Here is a 13,549-nt window from a genome sequence, read left to right on the forward strand (position 1 = left end):
GAACGAAGCATATTCTGCGGGAGGCACAGCAATGCTGAAATAGTGTTGGAGACTGCGGCGGGTGTTGCCATCTGGCAAACACCACTACTGGCAAGTTGCAGCACAGCATTTAGAAGGGCACAGGTTCGAGTCTGGTCCTGTCCTGGGAGCAGCGGCAGCCCAAGGGCCCTGGGTGACCAGTACAACCACCTTCGTCCCATGGTCGGACAGAGCAGGCGAAACAGGGCGGAGGGCGGCAGGGATCATGGACTGTAACAGTTTCCAGAACCGTGAACAGAACGGCACCAGTCGCAACGCCTCAGCGAGCAACAACCGGGCGAGCACAGCTGGTTCCCAGCTGAGCGGCCTTGCACACGGCAGCAGTTGTGTCGGCAGTCCAGAAGTGCTGAAACAGCCGGACTCTAGAAACAGCATATGGGCGGTGCGCCTACATTATGCTTCTGTAAATTATGAGAATAAAGCAATGCTTCCGAATACCGCTGTATCACTCTGCACTGCCCCATGACGCTATTGAACTTGCCCTATTTCCTGGTTGTGTATTCATGGCTTCTGAAACGTGCACAAGAGTGAGCTGTAGTGTTGGACCAAGATCTATTTTTGATTCTTGTCAGATTGAACACTTCGGAAACAGTTCCTGAGTTTATTCAGTCTCTTTACATATGCCTCTGAAGTAATAGTTGACCCTTTTGGCAACACACCCATGAGATAGACACAATTACTATCCCAAAAGCTTGTCATTGTGACTAATGCAGCTAAGAGAGCTGCCTCAGATTTCTTCACTTACATTGAGTATGGGTAGTGCCACTCCACTGCCTGACTTTCCCTTTTCAGTTCAAAGTGATCACTCCATTTGCTGTAAACTGCCCCAACAATACCTATTAAATGTCTTTTGATCTTGCGCTCTGTTGTCAGCATTCTTGGAACCCATCTTGAGCACAAATCTCAGTATCCAATATTCAGAATCATTGTACACACCTTTCCTATGCGTGCGGATAGCTCTGTCTGGTAATTATGTACCAATCTGCACATGTAATGGCATCTCCACTATTCACTATGTCAACAGCAGTGGCTGTGACACGGAAGTCATGATTGTAGCCAGTCACAAAACTCAGTTTCTGCCATTTCTGACGCTTTAATTATCGTTGTATAAGGATTTTCATTTTTAAAGACAATCTTTTATTTTTTATTTTACAGTTTTTTAGTAATGAGAATTTATTCTCACTGTAACATGCAAACAAAGCCCACACAACCACTATTACATCATAACATGTATATTAGCACCTTTTCTTTACAATTATCTACGTTACCAAGGAACTACGTTACCAAGGAACTACGTTACCAAGGAACTACGTTACCAAGGAACTACGTTACCAAGGAACTACGTTACCAAGGAACTACGTTACCAAGGAACTACGTTACCAAGGAACTACGTTACCAAGGAACTATCCCGGAACCCAGTATTAGCTGAGGTTGCCCAACTAATGGACTTGTGGGGCAACAAAACAGATTTTTAACATTTCGCAAGGCTGACAGTTTAAAATGTTGTCATAGAGATAGCAGGTAGTTTGACTTTAGAGCACTTAGTGGCTTCCAACAAACTAAACTTTACACACAATTTCTTTCAATCTTTACAAAACTTTTTCTCACTGACTGTCCCTCGTCAATGTCGATCTTGTGCAGCTATGTAACTTATCATGGAGAACTGTCACTCAACTATGGATCTCAGCAGTCATTTTCCACAGACATTGTGATCTTTATTGCTTGCAACTGTTCCTAGTCGCCGGCTGTTCAAAGTGTGGGTCAGATGATTGCCAAAAAACTGTCAACCGAGGACAAAATTAGTAAATTAGGAACAGCATCAACATTTCTGCAGCAGTACCACGATTACAGCAATGATATGTGGGTTGCTAACTTTATCATGGAAATGCAGCAGTTGATGCATTGGTGGCATGTGGATCTTTGGTCAAGACAGAGCAAACAGACTGTGTCAGTTCGAAATACTGATGTGGACAGTGTTCTGGCATAGGAAAGGCATTCTGCTTCTTGACTTCCTGCCCAGAGGTGAAACATGGATGCTATATGAAACACTGGAAATTCTGAAAGGCTACGGAAAACAAGCAGTGAGGAGTGCTCAATGCAAGTGTTGTTCTGATCTATGACAACACTCGATCACATATGACTCATTATTAAACAACGGTTCTGGATGAGCTTCTCAGTTCAAAATACTAATAATAAAAGAAGATATAAGTGTTTCATCATTTTTGGCAATTCACCCACCATAGGGACGAAAGATTTTGTGGAAATATTTCATTGTGCAAGCATTTTTGAAGCTGAAGTATGAAAATGTGTATTTGGCTCCTTTTTTAGAAATAAAACACGTGTGTGTCACTGTTTTTGGAAATCCAACCCTTAAGGAGGTGAAACATTTTATGAAAATATTTTGTTATGAAAGCATATTTACAGTTAAATTTTTGGAAATCGGTGTTGGCTTCTCAGTTGGAAGTGAAAAATATGTGTTTCACTGTTTTTGGTAATTTAACCACTAAGGAGGTGAAATAGGGTCCGACTGATTCACTGACATCACCGCTCAGCCCAAACTGCTAAGGATAGAAACATTAACTTTGGAGAGGGTGTGGATCTCATATTGAAGGGATTATTAAAGAAGGGATTTTCTGAAATTCCACTCGAAAAGGAGGTGAACTAGGGGATGAAAGGCTTTTGTAAAGTATGTCACTATTAAGGAAACTTTGAAGGTAAAATTTTAAAAACTGGTATTTGTGAACAAAAAAATTTGATTACATAAAAACAAAAAAATAATATCTGTAGACTATACAGTCTACACTAGCGAAGCAGCGGGTGTGACACACACACACACACACACACACACACACACACACACACACACACACACACACACGATGAACAGTAATAAAATGACCTGCAGGGGAAATGCAGTGTTGCCATGGTAGATGGTGCAGGACAAATGACAATTCCTGCAACCACATGTCGTGTGTTCCTTGGATGTTTCAGGCTGTGTAACTGACTGTATCATAACAACCAAGTATCATAATTTAATGCAACAGGTACTTACCCAACGTAACGTTAACGTTCGATGAAGATCTGAAAAGATAACGTTCTATTAGTAAGCATTAACGGAATGGACTTTATGCAAATGTCAAAGTACTTAATTCGAAATTAGCTTTCCTCATGATAAACCACTTTCCACTTAAATATAACCAAATAAATGCCGTGTACATTTTAATATTGTGGCACAAATGAGAGCAATATGAAACATATCTTACCTACTGCATTCAAGAGGACATGGTTCCACATTTTCATCTGCTCCTGCAATGAGAAAATAAATGGCATGTAACAATTACTTCACCTCAAATGGGTTTTAGTATGTAGATACACAAGTACACACAAAACAACTTTACACTGCCAACACATTACTAAAAAGCAGATTATACTGTGCAATCTTTCATCGCCCAAGTTTAATTCTTTGATGGAAAGGAGTGCTTGTGACTTAATATGATCTTGTGTAAAAAAATTTACAATAAGGGGGAGCGGCAGAGGGGGGCGGGGGGGGAGGAGCGGCAGAGGGGGCGGGGGGGGTAGCGGCAAAGGGGGGCGGGGGGGAGCGGCAAAGGGGGGCGGGGGGGAGCGGCAAAGGGGGGCGGGGGGGAGCGGCAAAGTGGGGCGGGGGGGAGCGGCAAAGTGGGGCGGGGGGTAGCGGCAAAGTGGGGCGGGGGGTAGCGGCAAAGTGGGGCGGGGGGTAGCGGCAAAGTGGGGCGGGGGGTAGCGGCAAAGTGGGGCGGGGGGTAGCGGCAAAGTGGGGCGGGGGGTAGCGGCAAAGTGGGGCGGGGGGTAGCGGCAAAGTGGGGCGGGGGGTAGCGGCAAAGTGGGGCGGGGGGTAGCGGCAAAGTGGGGCGGGGGGTAGCGGCAAAGTGGGGCGGGGGGTAGCGGCAAAGTGGGGCGGGGGGTAGCGGCAAAGGATAGGGAAGGAAGGAAATATGATTTCACGTGGACCGATAGGGTTCTCAAGGCAGAATGTGCAACACACACACACACACACACACACACACACACACACACACACACACACACACAGAGAGAGAGAGAGAGAGAGAGAGAGAGAGAGAGAGAGAGAGTTAGTTGCAGTGCAGTGACACATGACACTCTTAAGATGAGAATGTTGCTTTGCAGCATCAAACCGCATTTGTGCCCGGCACATTTCACTCAGAAGCCCTTACACATTCTTGATACAGTTCCAATCTCTTCCCATGCATCTGAAAATGCCTACACAATAGGAGTAATTATTACGCCGAAGTATTGAAAGTGGCACCGAGGAAATTAGATTTTTTAGACCATCCACTGACTTGACTGCTGTGGATGCATATAAGTATGGTCCGAGTTTTCCTTAATGTTATTGGTGTGCTGAGGTGCCCTGTTCTGTCAGCCTTCTCATTGCTGCAGACAAGTTCAAATGACCTCCACCACAGGTACCTGCATGCACTAGACATGTTGACACGCAGAGCGAAATTTCTACAATGCCTTGCCAGAGATTTTCAGAGTTCTGGCTACATCTGCGTTTGCTGCTGTAGTCCCTCAATGCAAATATAGATTTTATTTTTTGTGTTTTTGCCCAAATGTTAAGTACGTCCATTCTTGTCTCATCGAAATGGTTGATCACTCTATAGAGAACCTTTAGAACTTACGAGTGACAGTGAGTGTTAATTATGATGTCTGTAACAGTCTTCAATAGAATCTTGAAATGATAGTCACAAGCCGTGTATATCAGAAGAATCAAGAAATGATAGCGAAACATTTAAGGAAAGTGCATGCCTTAGAGACCCTTTTGATTGGAAACAAACCTATTTCCAGCCCTTACAGCATGTATTTGAGGAGTGCTTCAGGGCACAAATGTCAGCTGGTTAATGACTTAAGCATTCTCTTATTTTTCGTGAAACTCCTGTCAGAAGACCTGCAGGTGAAACAACTCTGTTTTATGTACTGACCTACAGAAGTACTTCAAAACCTGTGCATTCTCTGTCACAGTGGAAAAATACTGGTTTTGAAGAACTTTGTTATGCTTTGCTTGTCTTCTAATGGCTCAAGTTAAAGTTACTGGTTCAGAGGGATACTTTTAAACACGCGAATTTTTAGCAAAATCAGGTCCTGAGAATTTTACTTTTGAGAATGCTGGGCTTTTGTGGCATTTCTGTTAGTACTGGAGATGACAGTTTATTTAAAATTAGGAATATCTTTGATAAAGATCTCATCAAGTTTCACAGTGCATTTAGTTCATGTCAGGTGGTTTACATTTGTGAAAGTCTTGTTCAAAAGTTGAATTACCTTTTAAACAATTTATTCCATCAAAGGAAAGTAGATTCAGAAGGAAGAAGGAACAAAGATTGGGTTTAATATCCCATCGGCGTTGAGGTACATTAGAGATGAAGCACAAGCTCGGAATGTGTCAAGGAAGGGGAATGGGAAGAGGAAGAAAATCAACTGTGCCTTTTCAAAGGAACCATCTCAGCATTTGCTTGGAGCAATTTAGAGAAATCATAGAAAACCTAAATCTGGATTGCAGACATGGATTTGAACCACCGTCATCCTGACAGCATATTCAGAATAAAAACATTTGTGTTTTATGACTGTCAGACTACGTGCAACAACAAACACTGGGTTTGACAATTTATGGAAAAGTGTCGACATACTGGCAACACTTTTGAGATATATTTAGAGTGTGTTCTGTACGCCGACAATTGGTGTTCTGGCACAGACCAGCTGCTATTGCTTGACAATGAGGGAAGAACTGCAGAAGAAACTGAAATGAGGTGAAACTGTTGCACTGTGCTCTCACCCTTTGTTGAAAGCATCAGGTATCACTCTTTGCTTTGGATAGTATTAAATGCTTTACTGCTGTTGCATGATGCTCTAGAAGTCTACAATTTCCATTAGTTGTCAAACAGCAACGTGTTTTAAGATGATGAGTGCTGTAGATCAAAATTAATTTTACAGTTTCTGATCCAGTCAGAATATCTCACCAAGTTGTTTAATGTTACAGAAAGCTTTATATCTCATTTGTTTTCCTTTTAGAAGCAATTATTAATGCAATTTTTTCGTGGCGAATTCGTATGTTATCACGCCACAGTAACTGTTGTGTGGTGTGTTTCACTGTCATCGTTTATGTAGTTATGGTAAACGTACGTGGTAAACTGTGTGAATACCTTGCAGTGCGTGCTCTATAGCAATACAAGTACACTGCATATTTTGCCATGTACGGATTCATAGAAAACTTAACAGTGATTGAATGGGGTATTTATGGCATTCAATTAAATTTAAAGCAATAAAAGTGTCCATGTTTTGTAGCTCCTGGAGCAGTAGGAAGTTACTAATACTGGTATCAGCAAAAACGTATACAGAGATTGCTAACTGCTTTTATATAGGCTTAGCACAGAGCGTATATGAAGTACAGCGCACCTGCAGTACAAAAATTAAATGTTCTGTGTCACTCTCTCATATTATGTGAGAATTATGTAGTTTAAGTCACCAAAATGGAAAGGGAATGCCAAACAAATTTAGCAGAACAATTCAGGACCACAAGCTGAAGTAAATTCACAATCACAGGGTTGCCAAATATATGCACAGATGTTGTCAATTCTTAGCTGTGCTAGGGGCAGCTATGTAGCGAAATGCTTGCCATGCTCATCTTATACAGGATCCCAGACGGAAGGCACGAGCATGTTTGGTTTTTATGCAGCATTATCTCCAAACACATTCTAACGTCGCCTTTCAGGCTTTCTATGTTTAAGGCATTCAATTTGAGATAATCTACAATTCCCCATTTCTTGAACCTTTCTGGCATGGAAAGGGGCTTTAAAGTGTGTGATATATAATTTCATTGTTTTGATAGCAAGGCTCGTGATATTCATTTCACCTAATGCTGTATATGGGATTTGAAATATTGAGGTATATATTTTTTCATCATGATTGAAATTTCCCTAAAATATAAAGGAATAAAACACTTACTTTTTTAGTTTTCAATGTAACTTATTTTAATGAAATACGAAATAACTGGAAATCAAACTTGACACACATCATGAAACATTAAGATATTAAACAATTTGCACCTCAAAATCGACTGTCTAGGTGCACTCATGTGCCACATACAAATAGAATTTCACAATTACTACAAGATTGCAGAAGTATGTCACGAGGGATGGAAGCAATCCCTATCAAATCAGAAAGAAGTTACCTTGAAATGTCTTACTGCGGGTAGTATGTAGTTACCGTAAGTCCATCTAAAATGTGAAGTCTGCAATCCATCACAGACTTTCTAATTTTCGTTCCTGCACTCCTTTTTTCTTCATAAATTCGACAATAGTTAAATTTTAATCAATAAATCATTCCAGGCATGGACCTTGACTTAACCAATGCACTTTGTAGTAATTTATGAAGTCTCTATACTCTCCATTCATTCCCATTAAAAACTGTTGCAACTGAAAATAGAATAATGGATACAACATCCGAAATTTTACTATTTGTATCACCAGTTTCTTCAAGTGTTCCATGCTTGCAAATTTAGCACAAAGTGCTTCTTGATGTACAGAACAATGAATCCCGTCTGCCACCATCTTAATTTTTTGCTCTGTCATTATGATCTAAAAGTTTGAACTCTTCCTACTTGGTATTATAATGTCATTTCGTAGCAAATAAGCAAAATCGTTGCTTATCCGAACAGAAAATTCTCGACCCTCTCTTCTACCATTCTCATTCACTTTGATGGGTTATATGATGACAGATCACTAGAATGCCTCTTTTAGTGCAAACTGCCATCAGACCTATGAACATCTTTGTAAACCTCAAACAAATAGCAAAGGATTAACAGCAGTGACACATGACTCTGCCGAACTTGGGGAGTTGTGCCGACCGGAAAATGCTGCGCCACAGTGCTAAATGAACTGCTCTGCTGTTCCGGGTACTTCCGAGACGGACTGAGCAAAGTTGAGTGACAGTGCCAGGTCTTGGCCTGCATACACTGCACACATGAAGTTTGGGATGCTGTGGCTGGCCCTGATACAGATAATGTGTGTGTACATTTTGATGAGACAGTTTGTGAGCATCAAAATATGTGACAAATGGCGACTGCTTTTGATTGCATTGATTTTGAATCTTAAACCATTTACATCGCCAAGGGACTGTAGACATTAGTATTTGACATAATTTTCAATTTGATACCTTCTTCCTATTCCTGGGAGAAAGGAGTCTTAATACACTAATAAAGTCGGTTATAATGGTTTGGTTTGTACCGACTGAGATATGGAATCATATAAATATGTAACCTATGTCCACCCAAATACTTCATAATAGTATCGTGCAGAAAGTTTTAAGTACACTGGTAAAAAAACTTTTCAAGGTCTTTTTATTTATTATAATTTCATGTTCTGTAACTTCAAAGTGGGGACAGCTGCAAACACTACCGAAAACTATATCCTGAAACAATTACCACAGATACTACATATTAAGATGTACATCCAATTCCCATACATATTTAGCAAATGTGAGGCACTGCCAGTTCGCTACTTTCTAGGTATTGGGAAACGTAATGGTGCTACAGCATTCACTTAGGGTATCCCAAAGTTAATTTTTTGTCTGAAGATGTCTCATCTCATTTTGCATGAACATTTAGCTGTGTAACAGATCTGTACCCACTGTATTTCACACAATCTGATGAAAGTTCAAAAACAAGCTCATCTCAATTGGTGTAAAGAAACACTCAAAAAATTCAAAATGTATAATCTGTTCCTCATCATAATGTGGGCAGGTAAGGAGGGGGCAAATACATTCATGAACCACACACTAACCAGTAATACACTTTGTTTGTTTGTTCTAGATAGTCACTTTCTGGAATGGCCATTAGGCATGAAGTGCCACCTCGGAGCCTCTCAATTTGCCATCAGTAACTGAAGTAACAGTATTAAATTTTTGGAAGGTGGTTATTAGCAGGCGTCAAGTAATGTCTGTTTCACCATCAGCTGTTTTTTTATATATTTTTTATTTATTTTTTATTTAAAAACCAAATATCAATCAGTTTCAGTCACAGACCACCTTCACAGATTCTATATAGAGACACAAAAAAATTACATGTGGTACACAGGAAACATTACACATTCAAAGATTTTTAGAATCAAGAAACTTGTCATCTAGATGTTTTTATGCCATATGATGAAATACTTTTGGTAGATCTATGACAAACTTCTCAATATTTTGTACAATTATAATACTTATAACACTGATTTTCTTTTCAGTACTCCTCTGTTGACATTTATTAGTATGTTTGCCTCTAAAAGTCCTGTGTTGTATACTGGAATTCATAACATGTTCTACACGCGAGATTTGGCTGTTATTTGAGTAATGACAGATGTGATGATGTGGCTTACAGTGTTCTGATCCCGTTAGTGTTCATGTATATTTTGCACTTCCTAGAAAGATAATTTGTAAAATTTCCTGTATACTACATGTAATTTTTTTGTATACTTGGGTAGAACCTGTGAAGATGGTTCGTGACAAACTGATCGGTATTTGGTTCTTAAATAAAAAAGCAGCTGATGGTCAAACACGCATTTTGTTCATTTAATAACAGCATTGTCTAGGGACTCTACAGTGGTCATGGCGAGTGTGGCATTTGCTGTAGACCTGGTAGTCAGTCTGGTTCCCGAAGTCATGATAGCAATTTAGTAGCTTGGAATCAGGTAAAAGGTTTTATTGTGTATATTGCTTAACAACCTGCACTTGACAGGTTACTCACCAGGCCACAGCGAAGATATAGGCCAATGTAATTGAATAGTGCTGTCATCGTGAGTGTTTGCTGGTGTATTAGCAACTCATCACACCGTTGCGGGTGGAGTGGTTGGCGGTATCTAAAATCCACTGATTTACAGGGGTTGAGTTGTTTGGGGGAAGACACCAAACTGTGAGGTCACTGGTTTCATCGGATTAGGGAAGGATGGGGAAGGAAGTCTGCCGTGCCCTTTCAAAGGACCCATCCCAGCATTTGCCTGGAACAATTTAGGGAAATCATGGAAAATCTATATCAGGATGGCCGGATGCGGGATTGAACAGTCATCCTCCCAAATGCGAGTCCAGTGTGCTAGCCACTGTGCCACCTCACTCGGTCTGAGTTAAGGTTCAGTCACTGTTTAACACCCAATTACAAGGAGATATGTGCTGGAGTGCACACTGCCAGGGAGTATATAAAATTTCTGTACGTTGCTGCTATATCTGACAGTAATATCTGACTGCAGTATAAAGGTTAGTTGGTTTCGCTTGTGACCAAGTGCTGATTATTGCTCAGTTCAAGTAGATGAGCTATGGAGCCAAGTGATACGGTATTGTGAACATTTACACGCTAAAATGGCTTTGTGCTTTTGGTGCCCTCAATCTGGTCATTTTCTGTAACGGATTGAGTGAGTCACACAGAGCATAATCACTTTATTTCATTTTGGTTACAAGTCTGTCGACGAATTGTGAAAGGATTGCTGTCAGTTTGAGTTATGTTGTCGACAGGGCACACAATTTTGGGAGTGTAATTGTGCTTTGAAATGAATTGGGTCTGGTAGTGATTGAGTGGCTTCCGCCCCAGGCTTCGAAGAACCTGGTATTGCACAACTGTTCCGACCTGTGGCAGTTATTCTAGATGGTACCTTACTATTATTTTATAATTTATCTGATGATGCTGTTATCACAGCTTTAATTTGGCCAGCTTGTTTTATTAAACTTATTGCTGAGTTATGATGGCCCACTGCATATGTAATTTTAGAGTACTCACAAATAAAGTGGTTACAGTTTTAAGGCAGGTTTCACAGTCTCGTTAGGTACATGTAGTAACTGTTTTGCCTGAGCAAAGAATTCTGTTATATATACACTGAGCTTTCAATAGCAGTGTATTTGAGTACAAATTACTTTGTCATTTGTGGTTTCCCTTAATTGTTGCAGTGGACATCAGGGTCCTTACTAAGCTGCTATCATCAAAACTTTGGTAGGGATTTATAGTGACAGTTTCCAGTTTCCTGTAGCAGTACATAGGAGATTACGCCTCCCTGCATCCAGAGCAACAATGGGACATTATGTACCAGTCATCTTTAAGAGATTCAACTATTCTGTCTAAACTTTATTCTAACAACTCAGAATCAAATTAACCCCGTCTGAATTAATATCCTGCCTTCCACTCCCATCATATGTTCCTGTCCTGTTTCACTAATAAATACGTCAAAATCTACGTTTCAAATGCACCAACAATATAATAGCAAAAAATGGCTTCAAAGTTGATTCAAATGCATGCAAAAGGGCATAAATTTTGTTATGAAAGCATGAAAGTTGGATGTCATAATACAGACCAAATTTATAGAGGCAAATAAAACATATATAATAGATAGCAAACCACGAACCTTGTTTAGCCACCAATTTCTTGTTCCTGAAACAAAAGGAGATGAAACCATTAAAATTTTAAACATACTAAACATTACACTGTAACACAAAATGAAAATTATACCTACTGCTTATTATTTGTTACAGCAGCATCTTTACTTGATTCATTGGTCTTTTTCTTTGCATTTACAACTGTTCTCACTCGTGTACCCTGTAAATGCAAGCAGAGGGAATGAAACTAGGAACAATCTAAATAATGTATGGTAAAATATTACATCTAAAAAACACATTCCAAATTTTTGCTGCAAAAGATGAAGTTTTCTGTTGGGTCAAAAACTATGCTTTTAAACAGAGACAACTGAAGAGAAGAGCTTGGGAAAGTAATGGGTGCACTGGAAGAACAACAGATACAACAAAGCCATAGAAAAGGAGAGAGATTGGGAGTGTCAGATAGAGAAGGTAATCCAGGGCACAGTGTAAACATATCATGAAGGTAAGCAGACCAGAGCAGAGAGAGAGAGAGAGAGAGAGAGAGAGAGAGAGAGAGAGAGAGAGAGAGAGAGAGAGAGAGAGAGAGAGAGAGAGGAGGGGGGGGGCAGAGAGGGGTGTGTGGAGCGTGATAAGAGAGTGATGTAAGGCAGGGATGATGGGACCTAGGCCTCAGAGGTTTGGAGTAGTGCGGGGAGGGGGAGGCAAGGGGGGAGAGACCAGACGCTGGGGAGGCAGGGGGGGGGAGAGACCAGACGCTGGGGAGGCAGGGGGGGGGAGAGACCAGACGCTGGGGAGGCAGGGGGGGAGAGACCAGATGCTGGGGAGGCAGGGGGGGAGAGACCAGATGCTGGGGAGGCAGGGGGGGGGAGAGACCAGATGCTGGGGAGGCAGGGGGGGGGAGAGACCAGATGCTGGGGAGGCAGGGGGGGGGAGAGACCAGATGCTGGGGAGGCAGGGGGGGGAGAGACCAGATGCTGGGGAGGCAGGGGGGGGGGGGAGAGACCAGATGCTGGGGAGGCAGGGGGGGGGGAGAGACCAGATGCTGGGGAGGCAGGGGGGGGGAGAGACCAGATGCTGGGGAGGCAGGGGGGGGGAGAGACCAGATGCTGGGGAGGCAGGGGGGGGAGAGACCAGATGCTGGGGAGGCAGGGGGGGGGGGGGACAGACCAGATGCTGGGGAGGCAGGGGGGGGGGGGACAGACCAGATGCTGGGGAGGCAGGGGGGGGGGACAGACCAGATGCTGGGGAGGCAGGGGGGGGGGACAGACCAGATGCTGGGGAGGCAGGGGGGGGGACAGACCAGATGCTGGGGAGGCAGGGGGGGGGACAGACCAGATGCTGGGGAGGCAGGGGGGGACAGACCAGATGCTGGGGAGGCAGGGGGGGACAGACCAGATGCTGGGGAGGCAGGGGGGGACAGACCAGATGCTGGGGAGGCAGGGGGGGACAGACCAGATGCTGGGGAGGCAGGGGGGGACAGACCAGATGCTGGGGAGGCAGGGGGGGGACAGACCAGATGCTGGGGAGGCAGGGGGGGACAGACCAGATGCTGGGGAGGCAGGGGGGGACAGACCAGATGCTGGGGAGGCAGGGGGGGACAGACCAGATGCTGGGGAGGCAGGGGGGGACAGACCAGATGCTGGGGAGGCAGGGGGGGGACAGACCAGATGCTGGGGAGGCAGGGGGGGGACAGACCAGATGCTGGGGAGGCAGGGGGGGGACAGACCAGATGCTGGGGAGGCAGGGGGGGGACAGACCAGATGCTGGGGAGGCAGGGGGGGGACAGACCAGATGCTGGGGAGGCAGGGGGGGACAGACCAGATGCTGGGGAGGCAGGGGGGGACAGACCAGATGCTGGGGAGGCAGGGGGGGGACAGACCAGATGCTGGGGAGGCAGGGGGGGGAGAGACCAGATGCTGGGGAGGCAGGGGGGGAGAGACCAGATGCTGGGGAGGCAGGGGGGGAGAGACCAGATGCTGGGGAGGCAGGGGGGGAGAGACCAGATGCTGGGGAGGCAGGGGGGGAGAGACCAGATGCTGGGGAGGCAGGGGGGGAGAGACCAGATGCTGGGGAGGCAGGGGGGGAGAGACCAGATGCTGGGGAGGCAGGGGGGGAGAGACCAGAT

At 43.6% G+C, this 13,549-nt stretch overlaps 1 protein-coding gene across 8 annotated transcripts in view; it reads right to left on the bottom strand.

Moving 5' to 3' along the window:
• Positions 1-13,549, bottom strand: part of LOC126359288 (repetitive organellar protein-like) — a 216,905-nt gene that overhangs the window by 25,311 nt on the left and 178,045 nt on the right. For all 8 annotated transcript variants that reach the window (XM_050007623.1, XM_050007622.1, XM_050007618.1 and 5 more), the window contains 4 exons: positions 11,562-11,644; positions 11,454-11,479; positions 3,303-3,345; positions 3,092-3,120 (listed from right to left, as the gene is read on the bottom strand). In XM_050007623.1, the coding sequence (XP_049863580.1) occupies positions 3,092-3,120; positions 3,303-3,345; positions 11,454-11,479; positions 11,562-11,644 (181 nt within the window). The remainder of the gene's footprint in view (positions 1-3,091; positions 3,121-3,302; positions 3,346-11,453; positions 11,480-11,561; positions 11,645-13,549) is intronic.

This window comes from Schistocerca gregaria, chromosome 1, assembly GCF_023897955.1.
Source record: "Schistocerca gregaria isolate iqSchGreg1 chromosome 1, iqSchGreg1.2, whole genome shotgun sequence".
Taxonomy (NCBI): Eukaryota; Metazoa; Arthropoda; class Insecta; order Orthoptera; family Acrididae; genus Schistocerca; species Schistocerca gregaria.